The 19,479-nt window shown below is 42.5% G+C and overlaps 1 protein-coding gene across 1 annotated transcript in view; it reads right to left on the bottom strand.

The window, feature by feature from the left end:
* The window catches only part of FNDC1 (fibronectin type III domain containing 1), a 126,621-nt gene that overhangs the window by 68,982 nt on the left and 38,160 nt on the right, over positions 1-19,479 (bottom strand). The window contains exons 2-6 of the mRNA XM_027821578.3: positions 11,975-12,181; positions 8,835-8,933; positions 5,105-5,222; positions 2,855-3,042; positions 2,529-2,636 (exon numbers count right to left, since the gene is read on the bottom strand). Coding sequence (XP_027677379.2) covers positions 2,529-2,636; positions 2,855-3,042; positions 5,105-5,222; positions 8,835-8,933; positions 11,975-12,181 — 720 coding nt within the window. The remainder of the gene's footprint in view (positions 1-2,528; positions 2,637-2,854; positions 3,043-5,104; positions 5,223-8,834; positions 8,934-11,974; positions 12,182-19,479) is intronic.

The raw sequence follows: 19,479 nt of genomic DNA, 5'->3' as shown, positions 1-19,479 counted from the left end.
TCTTATGTAAAAGAAATACCTTATGATGGACAGATGGTAGTAACAACACACGTGCTCCATCCAACACAGTTAAATACATAAAATTTCCCCCTCACTGACACACAACATTCATTAACTGTAATGGCAGATGTTCACCCTGTGCAAGGGACCAGCACAAGGTCTAGGCACTATTTAAGTCTCTCTGAAAACAGCACCTCTTAAAATAAGACTGAAGTGGTGCTGAGGCCTGGCACTGGCCCTCTGCACGTGGGTGAATTTCTCCCTAACAGGAATAATTTATGCATGAAGGCGAGCATATAACCTATAGTTTTCCCCATTACACGCTCAAAAGGCCTTGATTCAGAGAGTAGCATTTTTCATGTAGTAACCTGCAAGATGCCTTTTTAACCCTCTATCATTTTAAAAATCTTATTATTAGTCATAAAACAGAACTTTAGAAACTCTTTTCTAGGACTACAGAGAGCAGATCCACGGGCAGATCTACAGAGGGCAACAGCATATGAGGCTCCAGCACAGAGCCCAAGGAAAACTATAGCCCAGAACACTCCATTACAAAAATTAAGGAACTTATTTTCCCCTCTAACAATTAACCTGTAATGGTTGCAATAAGAAATGTGATGACTGTAAGATCTGGAACAACTCATAAAAACATAGATTAAAAATGCATCATGCTTATTGTCAGATATGAATGAATTTTACTGATCAGTGCAAAGACTGCTAATCACTGGAAGGCCTGGAAAGTATTCTTCCTTTCTGTAAAGAATATCCATATTGGAGATAAGAAAAATATGATATAGAGGAATGACATAGTGGCACTGGCCAAAAAAACTCTACAACAATTGTTATTTCTGGCCCTTTTGGTTGGCTGCTAGAGGGCAACGTCCTCCATTATTGAGATATGAAAAGTGATCAAAATAGAAAACAAACAAAAAAGCTTACAAGATTTGTGAAATAAAGCTAGTGTTTGGAGTAAACAATGATCACGAGAGACCTATTCCATGATTTTATTTTCACTGTACCTGGATAATTTAATCAGGTTCATTAAAAAGCCCTCTCCTGTGGTACACCACATCAAAAGAAACCATTTTGGCCTTCATTTTCCTAAGTGATTTGGGGTGACCAATTTTTCAGTCCCCACTTTGCGGCAGCCTAAAGTGGCCTGGTTTTCAAGAGTTAAGCACTCAGCCTCTGAAAACCAGGCCACTTTAAAAGGGGCCTCACGTTGAGCATTCAGAAGTAGAGTCACCCTAAATCACTGGCCACATTTGAAAATTTCAGCAAAATTCAGCAACATGTGCGGATTCCTCAAAACTCAGGGCATGTTTTTAAAATTTCACGTCACATCCATGCATCATCTCACAGGTTATTTCGGGTTTTTTTTAAGATCTAGGGTGAAACTTTGCCTCCACTGAAGTGCCTGGCAAAACTCCAGTTGATTTTAGTGGAGCCAGATTTCACCCCTGGAGTGCACACTACACAAGTCGTTTGTGCTGATATGATATATGCCTGCTCTTTCTCCCTCTGCCATTGGTTTGCTGACTCCTGTGAATCCACAGTTCTGATAAAACAGCTGTATAATGTTCCAAAGGGATGGAGAGACAAGCTAGTGGTTCCTTCAGTCATGGGTGAGTGGAAGTAGCCTGATTACCTGCATATGGAGTTTTGGGGGAAAGCTGGAAGGTTGTTCAAATTCCATCCAATTAAATTACTACTGATTGACATACACTGCTACTGTGGTAACTGTTGCTTCTGTATGAAATATCCAATCATCAATGTTTTATGCTTGTTTCTTTAAGAGGGACTTTCACATTATGGTAAACTTTAAAATATCATGAAACATAATTCCACCGTTCTGATGATTATCCTACTATCCATGCTCCTTTTTTTAAGCATCAAAAGGTCATTGTACTGCCTCTGTAAACAACTTCTTTCCCCCCTTCTTGGTACGGGAGTTAAATCATATGATTGTATTTGTGACATCACAATCATTTTGAAGGCAAAGGCTTTGACACATCCCAGGCAAAGCACAGTGGCTTCACTGCAGCACATGGCAAAAGCTGAAGCAGAGCTGGAAAGGAGAAAACTCTCCTGCACATGCAAGAATTGTTAATAAGAAAAGATTACTGGTATGGTCAGCTGCTGTTTGCACAAAGTCTCCTTTATTTGAGCTCACCACAGAGTGGAAATCCTTTCTTGAAGAACTTGTGCTCCCTACAGTTCTACAAAAAGGAAAGGAGGACTTATGGCACCTTCGAGACTAACAAATTTATTTGAGCATAAGCTTCCAATGAAGTGAGCTGTAGCTCACGAAAGCTTATGCTCAAATAAATTGGTTAGTCTCTAAGGTGCCACAAGTCCTCCTTTCCTTTTTTCAGATACAGACCAACACGGCTGCTACTCTGAAACCTACAGTTGTACATTCCATATAGCAGCAGTGTCAGTTTAACTTTATTACTATAGTGTGATTTCTGCAGTTCACTTTGTCTTTAATTTCTCTCTCAATCTATTAACTGGCAGAAATGACCTACCTTTTGCTTTTCCTTCACTCTCTGCAAGAGGGTCCCAAGATGCAGTGACAGAGGTTGTTTTGCCTTTGATTGGCCAAACATCTAAATTTTCAGGTGCACTGGCAGGAGCTGTGAAATAATACACAAGATTGGAAATTAAGGTCAGAAGTAATGGTTACACAGAATGGCATATATTTTTTTGCCCCATGTTTGCATCTCAACACCTTCTGTGCATCTATTTCAAAGACAAAACATGAAAAGCATTGCTGAAATATAGATCCATCTGTAGCTGCCGTGGATCTACTTTTCAAAAGGTACGTCAGGTTGTAGATAATTTTGATACATACCAGCTTCTGGGGTTCGTTGGTAAACGGAAACACTCCATTTGCCTTCCCTTTCTCCCTCTGAAATTCGCACTGCAAATTCATACATGGTGTCTGGTATCAGCTTATCCACTAACACCCGTCTGTTAGGCACTTGTTTGTAATCCCACCTTGCTGATTCCCCTTTCTCTCGATAACGGACAGCATATCGCCTGGGAATGGAAATGTGAGAGCCAAAAATTCATCAGCTGAACTCATTAGAATCAAACACAGTTCAAGCCTTTTTCTACTAATGTGCTTGGCTTAAAAAAAAAACACCCAGTGACAGGGGAAGAGTGAGCAACCATGAGTAAAACAATCTCTTTTAGGCCATGTCTACATGAGGAGCACGTCACCAGGATAGGTATACAGGTATATTATACCAGCAAAGCACTCCTCAAGTAGCCACAGCTTACACTGGCAAAACTACTCTTTTATCAGTATAGCTTATTCCACCACCCTGGAATGAAACAAGCTACACGAGTAAAAGTGCAGTTTTGCTAGTATAACTGCATCTACGCTACCGATTTCTGCCAGCACAGCTACGCCAGCCAGGGAGCACAGCTCTTCACAGGCCTGACCAACGTAGCTGCGCTGGCCGGACTCTGAGGTGTAGACATTGTGTCACCGTACTGATCACTGTAGTATCTAGGTTCCCTCTAATGCTCAGGTGAATGAGATAGAAGCTGGTTGCGCCCTGGGAGGAACTCACTCTAGAAGAGATCAGGTAGCGTTTACACGGCTGTCCTCCAACAGGAGCTGTGACAGAGAGAAGAGCCTTACTTTGGAGGCTGGGGTTACTGGGAGCTCTGCCAGCGGAGTCTGCCTGTGGGATAAGCTATATCAGCTTATCTCAGGGTTGCACTCTCCTGAGCCAGGATCTTTTGGCTGTAAGTTCCCACAGCGGACCAAAAGGATTCCAGGCACCATCCACCACCACAATCCCCATCCAAATGGGATTTTACATCACTAGGGGCCAGGCACCCTGAAGTTAATATATCCATTTGTCATATACTTAGATTGCAAGCCTTTGAGGTAGGGGCCTTCTTTTCGTGACACATGTGTACAGCACAGAATGGTGCCTGATCCGGATAGGGGCCACTAGAAACTACTGAAATTACAAATGAAGAGTAATAATAAAAACATTCCTTAGCATCTTTTAAGCACACATTTTTCTCTTTCTTTAGTTGAGTCAATTACATTAAGCCATATGCCTTTTTAGTCTTTATGGTTCCCTTCTTGTAACAGGGTGGCTTGCCCTTGGGCTGCAGAACCTGGGGCTAAGCCAAGCTTGATTCCAAAATGAGCTTCGCCTGAGGGGAATCGGGTGCTCTAATTTAAAGGCAGCAGGAATCTGTAGGTGGGGGTGGCTGGTTGACAGAGGGAGGGAAGGTTGAGTTCCAGTCAGAAAGGGCTGAGAACTGGTGGCTTCAGGTAGAGGTTTATGATTTTCGATTTATCTGGGAGGCTGGACTCAGTCAGTCATGGTATTCTTGCTCAATAACTCTCTTCAGTCTTTCTAAACCCTGAAATGGGGCCTAAGCCCCAAAATTTGGATCTGAACCGTCCCCAAAGGTAGGTGTTTCTAGACACGGGATTTTGTCTATCAACTATTTTGGTTAAGAGGAGAAACTCTTATAAATCTTGGATTGAAAACTGACCAGCAGAGGTTTACGACCCTTCTAGTTTGAGGCCTTGTATCTCCCTGTCAGATGCTCTATCAGTCCAGGGAGAGCTTTCCCCATACACTAAAAACTCCAGTTTATCTAGGATATCACACACATAGGGGAGCAAATTAAGGCTGCCAGTACTGTTAAGGTAGAGGGGAAAGAGAGTGCAGTGAGACCCTTATACGGTTAACAAGAATATCCCAAGTTACAATAGCTAATGCTAACAAAATTTTGGAAGGGATTTTAAATCTCATGCTTCAGGATTTAAGCCAATCTCTAACTATTAGAGAACTGGATGAGCCCTGATGTGGGAGCATTTTCCTATGTCTACCTACTTCAGGGTTCTCACTCTATCCTCTGAAGCATGTGGTACTGGCCACTGTCAGAGACAGGACATTGATGTATATAGACCCTTGATCCAATATGGCAATTCCTATGTTCATATTTTGCCTTCAATCAAGCTATGCCTGTAACTACACTTTATTATTTAAACGGCAAACAAAGCTGTAAACAATGAACTCTTTAGTATACATCTTGAAAACAACACCACCACAAAGTAAAGTACCTAGTTGGGTCAACCTTCTTTGGCTTTTCATATATGGGATCTGTCCACGCAACAAGCACAGATTGAGAGGACATAACACGAACACTTATGTCTTTTGCCTCCTCTAGCTCATCCTCCTCTGAAAGGACAAAGTAACACAGTGAGTCAGTAATGAGAACTTTGGCGATCTCAATGCAATAGTAATTGTGCCACAACAACATTACTGTAAATATGCTATACTGATAAACGACTAACACAGATGATGACACAGGCTACACTGAGAACAGGGAGAACCCCACCGCAATATGATTCTCCCTGCTACACGTCTTTGTACAAGAATAAGGCATGGTTCTGCTGTCCAGAATTTTATAAGCATTTAGCCAATTCTAACCAGTTATTTACAGCAGACAAATTATTAAAATACTCCCATTCCGTTCCCCCAGCAAACGCACCACTAGGGCTGCGCGGAGGATAGAAAGTCTATTTCATGAAAGATTTTGAAATTTGGTTTCATTGTGAATTGTACGGAAACCTGAAAATTTAGAAATTATCTGTGAAGGAAATTTTAAAAAAAATTGTTTTGAATCGATCAAAAGGGTTTTTTTTTTCTACAAAAATGAAATGTTTCATTTCAATTTCAACTTTTTTATTTTTAAATATAGAATATACAATATTTAAAAAGTTACTTAAAATGATAAATCAAAATGTTTCATTCCAAAAACGTCTTTTTTTTTTTTGCAGGGGGGGGGACGACAAAATTTCAGCTAAATCAACGTAATTCCTCAAAGTATTCTGATTTGGATGGATCTGCTCATTTTCTGACAGAAAATGGTTCCATCAAAGTATTTCTCACCAGCTCTGCTCATCACTTTGTGAACAGGACAGTCTTATGCCAGTGGTTCTCAAACTTTTGTACTGGTGACCCCTTTCACATAGCAAGCCTCTGAGTGAGACCCCCCCCCCCATAAATGAAAAACACAGTTTTATACATTTAACACCATCATAAATGCTGGAGGCAAAGCAGGGTTTGGGGTGGAGATTGACAGCTCGCGACCCCCCATGTAATAACCTCACGACCCCCTGAGGGGTCCTGACCCCCAGTTTGAGAACCCCTGGTCTATGCCTACTGTTATTACAATAACAATCATTCTCCAGATATTCCCAGGGCACAGAACAAATGAAGTGCAAGGTTCACGCCCCCGGGGCTCTGCAGAAGGGTAAAATTTGGAAATTGTTCAGGCCTGAGGAGGGCTGGGGCCAGTAAATATTTGACTCTGTAGAGCCCCAGTCACTCTGCAAAGGGAGAAGTGATGCAGCTCCAGGGCTTAGTGTAGTCCTGAGGTTGCAGTATTTACCACAGAGCAGCTCTACTGCGGCTTCAGTCAAGGAGGGAAGGAAAAGGATTCCTCTCCAGGCCAGGCCTCACAGAAATCCCAAGTGTGCAATCCAGTGACTTGGGCTGTGAGCTGGCACCAGGATTTATTCCCTTATTAATATCAGCACGAATACAAAAGTTAATGCTGTAAAATTGGGTCCTCCCCTTCATATTTTACGGCATACTTTTTCAATAACACTTCACTGCTACCCTGGTATTTCTGATGAGCTAGGCTGGTTGTGTTTGTGTGTTTAAATATCTTATCCAAGGACCAGATATCTCTCAAATTTGGTTATCCAAAATGAAAATATGATTATCCCAATATGATAGTATCTAGCTTTTATATAGCACTTTTCATCAGTAGATCTCCAAGTGTTTTTACAAAGGAGAGCAGTATCATCACCCACCATTATACAGATCAGGAAACTGAGGCACGTGCAGGAGAAATAATTTGCCCAATGTCACCCAGCAGGACAGCAGCAGAGTAGGAACTGAACCCAGGTTTCCTGGCCCAGTGCGCTATCCACTAGAGCACACTGCCTCACTCTGTATCACTTTGCAGCTAAAATGAGTTTTATTTTTTTTTAAATTCAGCTGATCAACATTTTCCTCCCTTATGGACAGGAATGTAAATCTGTTCAGAACTTCCTTTATAATACCAGCCATCCTGAGGTCAGAACTGAAAAATGGCCATCAGCCTCAGTTTCCTTGTAAATGCCATTGAGTAGCAGTTATACTTCCCACTGCATTTCAGAGACTGGGCCTACTCATTTGCACTGTGCACTCTCCCTTACGTTCAATGTAGGATACATCTGGCTTTCCTGTGCTGTTCAGTTTCATTAACAACAAACCTGACACAGGGAACCACTTTTCAGTCTCAGCATGATGCGCCAATCAGTCAGTAACAAACTATGGCCACATCTATACACACACACACCACACTTGCCTATGGGGATTGAACCCAGGCCCTTCAACACCGAAAGTACAAGCTCCTGCTTCTGACCAGAAGGAGAACTCCTTGCGCTGTGAGTAGAAGGGTATTACAGTTGTTGAGGCTAGCCTCTGGGGAGGAGCATTCACCAAGGGCCTGAGTCAAAGCCCATTGAAGTCCATTGAAAAACTTCCATTACCTTCAACAGGCTTTGGATGAAACTCTAAGCCTGTGTGTTATGCTTAACATGCTTAGTGCCAGTGTAAGACAATGGCTTGTCTGGTAGACAATAAGTAATTATATTTTACTTGTCAAGAGCAAAATTTTGGTTACCCAGGAAAACAGGGTTTTTCCAAGCCTAACAACCACTATTTAAGAAGTAAGAAGGCTTTTTTTCCCATTAGAAAGTGGATTTTCAGCCATCTTTCTTTCATGGAAGCATCATCTTGAAACACGATACAGAATGACAAATGAAAACGATGTAATTTCCCTACCAGGTGTGATTTTAAAATGGAAAAAATTAGCATGACAGATTGATGATGTGACCCTCCAAGGAGAATCATAGAATATCAGGGTTGGAAGGGACCTCAGGAGGTCATCTAGTCCAACCCCCTGCTCAAAGCAGGACCAATCCCCAATTTTTGCCCCAGATCCCTAAATGGCCCCCTCAAGGATGGAACTCACAACCCTGGGTTTAGCAGGCCAATTCTCAAACCACTGAGCTATCCCTCCCCCCAAAGTCTGAGCCATGACACTAATACAACATAGTGCCCAGTTTAGGAACGGTTAATTTCATCACCCAGTTAAAACATCTAAAAGGTTCTTCAACCCCAGCATATTCTAACTGTAATATGATGTGGTGAGAAAAATGCTCAGCCATGTTGATGACTTCATGCCACGAGTTCATTTCTAAGCTCACTTACAGTACACAGATGTGCACTACCTCATTTCCAGGGAAGAAGGGGAAGCTGCAGATACCTAGCCCCTCTGAAAACCAGGGAACTAACACAGATGCTTCATTCAGGCACTCAAGCCTGAAAATGTGGGCCTGGATCCTCAATGGGCCCACCCCTCTTTTTCTTATAGTCACTAGGAGCTTTGGAGATTGGTCCTGCTTTGAGCAGGGGGTTGGACTAGATGACCTCCTGAGGTCCCTTCCAACCCTGATATTCTATGAGTCTATGATTTGCCACTGGCTGCAGTCCTTTAGGCACAAATCTATTGAGTCCATTATGAACAAATCTGTTCTACTGTTATTTTTTCCTATGTGAATTACAGAAGCAACCAGAGACATCAGTCAGGGTCAGTGCCCCAGTGTTAGGTACTGTACAAAAAAATCTAGTAAGAGACAGCTTCTCTCCCAGTCTATAGTCACAAAGCAGCATATATTTCACTTTTTATAAACATGGCTCCACAACTTGTCTGCAAATATGAAAACAACATACCTGAGACCTTTCTCTTGGTTAAAGCTGCACTATAGACTGGCTGACTCCGTCCTTGGGAATTCCTTGACTGCAGTGAAACCACATAAACCGATTCAGATGCTACATGTGAGAAAAAGCACAGAGACTTTTCTATAATCTTTTCCACAGCAATGGTAAACAACGTTTCAATACTGTCAAGCAGACGTCTTGTCACATTTTTATTAGGAAAATTCTCTCTCTAGAGAAGGGAAAATCAGTTTCCTTGAGAGGTAACTTGGAAATCGTTGGCATTTACATCTAGAGGTTTTCATATGCATAGGTGCATATGATGGCATTTTAGAGGCAGGTACACTATCTATAACATGAAATAGTGTTACATAAATCCCACAATCTGAAGTTTGTTTGTTTTTTACTTTCTCCTGAAAAATTTCCAATTACTTTAAAAACATTATTTGCTCTCTCTCTCTCTCGCTCTCTCTCTATGGCAGTGACTTGTAGAATAAAGGCAGTGAAAGACAAATGCTGCAGTTTAAAACACTGCATAGTATTTTTCATTATTATTATTTCATAGTATTTACTGCCTGATCCAGTGCTCACTGAGTTAATTAAAAGAATCCCAGTGCTTCAGTTGATATTGCCCCTGAACAATGCAGGACGCTATTTACCCTTAGTTATATTGATGTGTGATGGAGATAGAGAGCACAGGGAGCTTCTCCCACACATATATCTCATCCCAGCAGCAGCTCTGCAGGGTTCCAAACTAGCTTGCTGGGCTGCAGGAGTGACTAGCACGGAACGTGGATGGAGGAGCACAGGTTGCAGCAGGGAAGAGTTTGGAGGAAGCATCAGCAAGTTAGTGTGTGTGCACATGGCTAGAATGCTAGCTAGAGTTGCAACAGCCCTGCAAATAGTTCTCTTCATAAAGAGCCAGTTTAGTTTAGTGTTAGCAACTTGGAGTCCTCTGATGCAGTAAGCAGTAAAGTTTGCTGCAAAGTGTACTCCTTTCCCGCTCTGAATTATTTGGCCTATAACTGCAGGATGACTCAGGAAACTTTCACACAGCCAGCCATGCTCCACTCCCTTGTTGACTCAGTATAGTAAGAAGGATCTTGCCTTCCATGATAAATATTACCTGCTAATTAATGTCTTGATTCAGCAAGGTACTTGAGCAAGGTACTTGCCTAACTTTAAGCCTGACTTCAGTGGGGTTACTCACAGGCTTAAAGTTAGACTCATTCTTAAGAATCCTGCTGAATCTGGACCTAAAACTCATCCCTTGATGTTTAAGCAGTTCTGTGCTACAGTGTGGATCACTTGCCCCATTTTGAAAGTCAGTAAGCATGTCTTAGGGCTGCCAACTTTCTAACTGCACAAAACAGAACACCCAAGCCCCGCCCCTTTCCTGACCCGCATCTTCCCCGAGGCCCTGTCCCCCGCTCACTACATTCCCCCTTCCTCAGTGGCTCGGTCTCCCCCACCCTAGCTCACTTTCACTGGGCTGGGGCAGGGGGTTGGAGTGCAGGAGTGGGAGAGGGCTCCAGCTGGGGGTGCGGGCTCTGGGGTGGGGCTGGGGATGAAGGGTTTCGGGTGTGGGAGGGGGCTCCAGGCTGGGAGGTGGTGTCAAGGGATTTGGAGTGCAGGAGGGGGCTCCGGGCTGAGGCAGGGGTTTGGGGTGTGGGAGAAAATGAGGGCTCTGGGCTGGGGGTGCTGGCTCTGCGGTGTGGCTGGGATGAGGGGCTTGGGATGCAGGAGGGGGCTCCAGGTTTGGGGGGCTCAGGGCTGGGGCAGGAGGTTGGGGCATGGGCTTACCTCGTGCTGTTCCCAGTCAGTGGTACAGTGGAGCTAAGGCAGGCTGCCTGCCTGTCCTGGCAGGGTTGCATGCACCCCGGAAGCAGCCAGCAGGTCCGAAGTCTAGGCGGGGTGGGCGGGAGCAGGAGGCTCCGCTCACTGCTCTCACCCGCAGGCACCACCCCCCAGCTCCCCTTGGCTGGTTCCCAGCCAATTGGAGTGCAGAGCTGATGCTTAGGGCAGGGGCAGCGCGCGGGGCCCCATGGTCCTCCCACCTAGGAGCCAGACCTGCTGGCCACTTCTGGGGTGCAGCACGGTGCCGGGGCAGATAGGGACTAGCCTGCCTTAGCCCTGCAGCACTGCCAACTGGACTTTTAATGGCCCAGTCAGCAGTGCTGACCAGAGCCGCCAGGGTCCCTTTTCAACCGGGTGTTCCGGTCAAAAACCAGACACCTGGTCACCCCTAGCATGTCTTAATAGATTCATTTGTCGTTATATAAAATACAGTAGCTCTGAAATTAACAGCCTCCTCCTACACCATTGACTCAAATGGTCTCAATCCTCCAAGTGCTTGGGCAAAGTGCAGCCGGGAGCACAAGGCTGTTGTGCTCTAGTGCTGGCATACGTGGGCACAGCAACATTAGGCACTTGGCAGAGTCACCTGCAATGGGTGGAAATATGTCTCATCCCCACTGAGCACCCATCCAGTTCCTCTGATGAGTAGAAGGATGTGAGCAGAGAATGAGGAGCTATGGGTTTAACCGGGACCCTCAGAATGCCAAGGAGAGACTTAACTATGCATTCCCTTCTTTGGCCTTACTTCTACTAGGCAGGAATAATTTGGTGGCCACATGCATGCAGTGCTCTCTTTAATGCAGCACTGGATTCTGCAGCACTTTCTGTCCTGGCCATCATCTTTTACCTTGTGCTTACATGTGCACATCCCACATTGTGCGGGAACAAGCCCTAATAATGGGCATAAGCTTGTTTGGCATTGTCATTTAAACTATTAACATATGATCTATGATCCTTGAGCACTGTTAAAAATATACACATTTCCAATCTGAATTCGTCTAGCTTCATCTTCCAGCCACTGGATCTCATTATACCTTTGCCTGCTAGATTGAAGAGCCCATTATCACCTTGTAGGTACTTATAGACTGTGATCAAGTCACCCCTTAACCTTCTCTTTGTTAAGCTAAATAGATTGATCTCCCTGAATCTATCACCGTAAGGTACATCTGAACAGAAGAACATCACAGTGCAGTACTGCATATGCAACAAAAGGAACAGAAACCAAACTGATGGGCTGATGCCCAAGGCTAGCCTTGCACCAACTAAGCTTAGACCCATAGCATGGAAATTCAGCTTACCTAGTTTCTTAGCTTCCTGGCTTCGTTCACGTTTTTGCAGAGGAACATAACTCATCTTTCGGCTGCTATCCCCATAACCGAAGAGGTAGCCTTGAGATCTACGTGGACTCCTGAGGCCTGAACCCTGGGGTAGCTTCCACCGGACAGATAACTTGTTGCCTGGAGATCGGACACGCCCTCTCAAAGGTTTGTTTGGCACTTCCTTCTCTTCAAAAAACAAGCAAGCAAACACACAAAACCACCATATTACTATTATGCATTTGTCATATATGACAGTAGTTGTTGTCTGTCTGCATGTTTAGCCATAAAATAACATCAAAGTCTGTTTATAGCTCTTTTTAATTTTGTGATAAATCCAACCCCAATAAAAACATGTTTTCCAAGAGTGGAATACAACACAATACATTTTTCCCAGACACTTCAGACAAAATGGTGTAAGACAGCCAAAGTGAAAACATATCATATTGCAAGTATTCCTGCCAGAAATCTTGGATGTCTTACAAATCTCGTTTCATTTTTTCCCTTCCCCTCCCGTCCCCCTACAGCTTTAGGCACATAAGTACATTATTTTCTGGCAAGTATTGCAGGTCAGTATAAAATACAGTACAGAAATATTACACTATTTATAACTTTCCTATAGAAAACTATGTACACTGAAAGCAATTTCTGCTCTCCAGTACACATCAGTTGTAGTTCTGGTCACCTACAGCTTCTTAACCATGCTTTCTTGCATGTGCTTTAACTCTTGACTTCTAAAGTTCAAAATTACAAACTTACTTTATATGATCACTCATGCAGATAACACCACAACTGGTATTTTATAAAAGTCATTTGTATTTTATATTTCTAATAAGTCAGAAACTTTCCTTGTAAGAAATCATATTTATAGGACTATTGCTTGAGCAACTAATTCACTCATTCCAATGGCATTACCTTCTTTTTTTGTGCCAGTTCCCATTTTAAATATACATGATATTATGCTAAGTATGCAATGGTCAAAGTAGATAGCTCCCCCTACTGTTTCTCTCACTGCACCACCCAGGAAGGAGTATCACTTACCCAAACCAGGGAGAGAAGCTGGATCTGTATTCCCTCCCATTTCCCTTTACTTTAATCCCTGCTAGCACCATTAAGAGAGCAGGCACACTCATTAGATGGCACATTTCCTCTGTGAGATCAAGTTGCTCTAACGGAAGTGCCACTGTCTACACAAAGTTTCAGAAAAGGATTAGATTGTCTGTTCTGGGCTCTGTGTCTGTCTCTGCCCTGTAGCTTTTAGCATTTTGCTAAAAGTTAGAAAGATGCAGAGTAAAAAAAAAGAAAAGAAAAAGAAAGACATTTAAAATTTTAGCTGATGTGATTGCACCAGCACCATGGGGCTCCAGTTCTAATTCGGATGCTGATAGGCTGAACAGATAGCAAGTGTGAAAAAACGGGGCAGGGAGTTGGGGGGGAGGGTAATAGGAGCCTATATAAGAAAAAGCCCCAAATATCGGGACTGTCCCGATAAAATCGATACATCTGGTCACCCTAGATGCTGGTTAGGACCCCTTGATGCTACTGCAATGCAAAAACTAAATTTGAAAAATACCAATCAATAAATAAAGACTAGACAGTATGTAATAGAGACACTGCTGATAAAGCAAGTTCTCTCCTTAATTTTGCTTTCAGTCTAGGCCATAGGCACAACTCTCCTCTCGGTTACACCTGCAAAACTCCACTGAGCTCAGGGTTGAGACAACAGCAAAGAGAATTTTTCCCTCTGGATCCAAATATGCCCAGTTGGAGGGACTGAGCGTGCCTACTTTTGGCACCAATTCAAGAAAATATCTCTATTCAGGGGATGTACATAAGCACATACTTAACTTTAAGCATGTACTTAAGTCACATTGGAAATAATAGGACTTAAATGCTGCTGCTTAAACTTAAGCCCATGCTTAAATGCTTTCCTGAATCAGGGCCTCTGAGAGGAGCTACTCACATATCCAAGGGTCAACTATTATTGGTAATGAATGATAACTAACTGTAGTCTGTAGCCTATCATTTAAATCAGCTTCTGTATCAAATGACTGGAAGATAGCTAATGTGACGCCAATTTTTAAAAAGGGCTCCAGAGGTGATCCCGGCAATTACAGGCCAGTAAGCCTCACTTCAGTACCAGGCAAACTGGTTGAAACTATAGTAAAGAACAAAATTTTCAGACACATCGATTTACATAATTTGTTGGGGAAGAGTCAACATGCATTTTCTAAAGGAAAATCATGGCTCATCAATCTACTAGAATTCTTTGAGGGGGTCAACAAGCATGTGGGTAAGGGGGATCCAGTGGATATAGTGTACTTAGATTTTTCAGAAAGCCTTTGACAAGGTCTCTCACCAAAGGCTCTTCAGCAAAGTAAGCTGTCATGGAATAAGATGGAAGGTCCTCTCATGGATTGGTAACTGGTTAAAAGACAGGAAACAAAGGGTAGGAAAAACAGTCAGTTTTCAGAATGGAGAAAGTAAATAGTAGTGTCCCCCAGGGGTCAGTACTGGGACCAGTCCTACTCAACATATTCATAAACTATCTGGAAAAAGGGGTAAACAGTGAGGTGGCAAAATTTGCAGATGATACAAAACTACTCAAGATAGTTAAATCCCAAGCAGACTGCAAAGAGTTACAAAAGGATCTCTCAAAACTGGGTGACTGGGCAACAAAATGGCAAATGAAATTCAATGTTGATAAATGCAAAGTAATGCACCTTGGAAAACATAATCCCAACTATACATATAAAATGATGGGGTCTAAATTAGCTGTTATCACTCAAGAAAGAGATTGTGGAGTCATTGTGGATAGTTCTCTGAAAACATCCACGCAATATGCAGCAGCAGTCAAAAAAGCGAACAGAATGTTGGGAATCATTAAGAAAGGGATAGATAATAAGACAGAAAATATCAAATTGCCTCTATATAAATCCATGGTAGCCCACACCTTGAATACTGCGTGCAGATGTGGTCACCCCATCTCAAAAAAGATATCTTGGAATTGGAAAAGGTTCAGAAAAGGGCAACAAAAATGATTAGGGGTATGGAATGACTTCCGTATGAGGAGAGATTAATAAGACTGGGACCTTTCAGCTTGGAAAAGAGACAACTAATGGGGGATATGATAGAGGTCTATAAAATCATGACTGGTGTGGAGAAAGTAAATAAGGAACTGTTATTTACTCCTGCTCATGACACAAGAACAAGGGGTCACCAAAGGTAATAGGCAGCAGGTTTAAAACAAATAAAAGGAAGTATTTCTTCACACAACACACAGTCAACCTGTGGAATTCTTTGCCAGAGGATGTTGTGAAGGCCAAGACTATAACAGCGTCAAAAAAGAACTACATAAATTCATGGAGGATAGGTCCATCAATAGCTATTAGCCAGGATGGGCAGGGATGGTGTCCCCAAGCCTCTGTTTGCCAGAAGCTGGGAATGGGCAACAGGGGATGGATCACTTGATGATTACATGTTCTGTTCATTCCCTCTGAAGCACCTGGCATTGGCCACTGTCAGAAGATAGGATACTGGGCTAGATGGACCTTTGGTCTGAGCCAGTATGGCCATTCTTATGTTCTTATGATAAGGTACTGCCAGTAGTGCTGAAAATGTAAGTACTGTGACAATTTTTATTAAGCAACCATCTGCCCTAAGCAACCACCTACGGTATCTCAATCATTTCCCAAAGTTAAATCATCACTTGCAAGGGATCACTTTTCCAGTGCAACCAGAGACTGCCTAGACCTGGTCACAGAGGTCTCCTAGCAGACCATCTGTAAAGGTTTAGATTTCAGTGACCTTAAAACACATGCTCCATGACGGACACAGCTTGGGGGCATGGGGCGTTGTGCACTTTGCAGAGTTCTGTCTATTGCTTTTAGTTTTTATGCTGAAACACCTTTTGATTTGACCTATTATGTAACTGACCAATGGGTCAATGGTTCAGCCATGTGTGTACAGATGACATTTTTAATCTGTTTTTATAACGTATTTATAGTTCAATTATTTTATAAAGTTAAAGTTTTAAAGTATTTTTACTTGTGTGGTCAGATTCACCTCTACATTCTGGCTTTTTTGCACCAGTCGTTCAATACAAAGCAGATATAAACCCAGATTAACGAGCAAATTAAGCCAGCTTTACAGCTGCTTTGAGTAACTGGCACAATGTAAACCAGTCGGAGCATAGCAGTGGATCTGCTCCTAAGTATTCTATAAAAAAATAACAATTTTTATATGAAATAAGTATTTCATTTATGGGATTCCCTTCCACTTTTCAAATAACATTCTCAGTCACCTTCATTAAAAGGCTACCTGCTCAAACAACCACTTTTTTTTTGTTCCTTCAAGCGGTCACTTAATACAGGTTTTACCATATAACCCATTTTCAAAGGTCAGTTATTTACAGACCACATATGCTATCCAGTGCTAATTTACAGTTCTGTCATACAGAACTATAAATCTAGCAAATTCAAGCCCGGAATCTCCTCTTCCCCTTTATTTTGTAATAAATGTACGTTATTGCTGAAGCTTTTCTTCACTGAATCAACTAAGAAAAGCTCACACTGGCTAAATAATGTAATTAAACCTTTGAGAAGCTTGTTGGCAGAGTGTGGCAGGAAGTGAATCTACAGTGGACCACTTTTTTCTTCACCAATTAGTGTCATAGCTTTCCAACTGGAATTACTATAAAGAGTTCCAGGGGACAAAGGGTACAAAAGAAACCAAGCCAGCCAGAAAGCCATATGGAAAGTATTCTATTTAAAACAAATGTAGCTTTAGGCAAAAAGAAGTCTATCTGCTCTAAGGTTAAACGAAGGACATTCATTGAGATTTTAAAAATAGGACATTGCAGGTTTTAAAAAGATACTCCTCATACTAGTTCCAGGGATTACTGCCTATCTGCCCTATTTTACTAATAACCCATTTCTTGTTGCCACAGTTCAACCCCAATTATCTCAAGATGTCAAGGATACCAAACACTTTTGAGCAGTCAGGGGTTCAGATAATCGTGGATGCCAGCCCAGCAGGCTTTTGTATCTGCACCCAAGGCTAGGAACCCTGAGAACCAATCCTGCTAAACCTGCTTATTTATGGAGAGCAGGCTGGATTCCCCTAGACTAGCTGGCTCTGCAGCTCCATAGGGCCAGAACTCCTCAGGACAGAGTTGCACATGAGTCCCAGTCATGAGAAGCTAGACTCCCTAGGACAGGACTAAAGCTGGAGTCTTGTGGGGGTCTGTAACTCCCTGGGACCAAAGCTATTGCACAGCTCACTATTAGAGCAACATCCTGAATTCACCTTGGCTATTCAGTTGTATCTGGGGATAGGAGAGAAGAGGAATTCAATATTTTAAAAATCACCCAGCCTCCAAAACCAACAAGCCATCCCACCACAGCTATTGATTCAGTTACAGATTTCAATGTGTACACATTCCAAGAACCCAAAATACATTGTGTGCCCCTGATGCCAGAGAAACCCTGGAGCTAGCAAGATCTGAAAGCCAGCCTAGCACAACAGTGACTGCTGGAGCTGCTAATGAGACCACAGGTTAGATTTTGTGGACTACTGGTGTAGGCAGTATTCCACAAAAAGCATCTTGAGAGCTCAGCAGAATTTGGGTTATGAAGAGAGAAGGGCGGGTCAGGAAAGGAAAAAATTCTCTGTTTGGCAGAGGGAGGGCCACGAGCTGAAACAGAGGAAGGGGAAGTTTACCAGAAAATGTTTACACTAAGGTGAGATGAAATAGGGAGAGCCGGTGGAGAATCTGGTTCAGAGGAAGGGAGAAGGAAGTGGTGGAGCTGGGAAGAAGCAAATAGAAGAACAGGAGCAGAGCAGGAAATGAAGGACGGGAAAAGACAAAACAAATCTGGAATAATTTTTGGACACCCAACAAAATGAATCATTTTGAGGATCATCCATCACAAATTGGGACTTGCAAAAATCCACCCTGCTCCTGAGAGCAGATTAATAAGAAAAGCTAATAAAAGACAGCCTGGGGTTTCAGCTGCATGGCTCCCACTGGGCTTTGAATCAGGCCTTCAACAAAGCCGTGGAAAGAGGCATTGACTTCAGTCTGCTTTGGATCAGGCCCTAAATCAGAAGGAGTCATAATTAGGAACCCCCGCTCATGCCCAATACCGTTTTTTTTAATTCAAAATTTTGGGGCTAGTGGCTACCCTAAGTGAGTTGCTTGCTAGAGCTGGGGATTGAGTCTTCCCTCCCCCCCACTTTTTCCTTTCCTTTGTGCCTTTTAAATACTGCTACCGTTTTCTGGACATGCAGTTAGGCACGACTGATGTGGCAAAGCTGAAGCAGCTGCACGAATCCAGACATCTGATATCTTCTAAGAAGCTGCCCATTTAAAAAATTTAAGTATATATTACGGTTAAGTCAGGAGTAGCACTACAGACTATTTCCCTCACACACTCTTTTAGAAGGAAACCCCACATTATCTGCCTATACAGGAAGCTGAAGGGTATCTTGGCCCCAAGAATTCAGGCCTGACAGGCCCTGGTCTTATCCACTCAGTCAAAATGCCCATTGATTTCTCCAGAGTTTTTGTCTGGGATAAAGCTTTATTTAATGAGCTTCCTCCAGAGCACAAGGTCTAAGGCAGCCTACAATGTCTTCCAATGGCCACACAAGGGGGCACGCCTTATTTGCCAAGTCACACACATTCTCCAGAGAAGCTCATCAGTTTTCTAGTAAAGTAAAATGATCAGCCCCAGAAAAACAAAGCACTGACTAGCTGTACAGGGGAAAAAAACCTACAAGTCAAAACATACTATTAATTTAACAAGCCGTCATAGTCAGATACCACAAAAATATCAGGAGTTGTCAATTTAGCACCACAACAGGAGACATTTGCTATTCAGTGTTTGCTTTTCCCTTCCTTAGTCAGCAAGAATGTTTCTCTTTTCCCTCAATGTGGTATTACTGTGCAGCTAGAAAACTGGATATTCTGCTGCAAAGATTTCAGGTAGGTAGCAAGAGTTTTGTGGCAATTATTCCTATAATTGACATAAAACAGAAAGAGAGCTCTCGGAATACCTCTCCTTCTACACATGTTTTAAATCAGCATGTCTAAGTACACTGCCATGTGTGGAAGGGCAATGTAAGAAAACCAGAAGAGATCAATTGCTGTCATTTAGTAATAATGAGCATATAATAAACACACTGATTGAAAACACGCATCAGAAAGGACTGTAAACGTCAGCTGGCAACTGAAATATTACTGGAGTCATTTCTATGCTTGCAAAATAAAACAAATAAATTGCATTCTATATTGTACAGATAATGGATAATTTGTTCACCAAAATAAAAATCTTCAGCTATCAAATAAGATCTGTTGATTGATTGATTGATTATGTGCCCCATTACATGGGATCAGGACACTTGTGCAAAAGTTAAAATAATTCATATGAAAAACCAAATAAAATGGGCATTAATACCAAACTGCTTGATTCACTCACCACCGT

Source organism: Chelonia mydas, chromosome 3 (genome assembly GCF_015237465.2).
Source record: "Chelonia mydas isolate rCheMyd1 chromosome 3, rCheMyd1.pri.v2, whole genome shotgun sequence".
NCBI classification, from domain to species: Eukaryota; Metazoa; Chordata; order Testudines; family Cheloniidae; genus Chelonia; species Chelonia mydas.
This window is presented reverse-complemented; position numbering and strand designations above follow the sequence as displayed.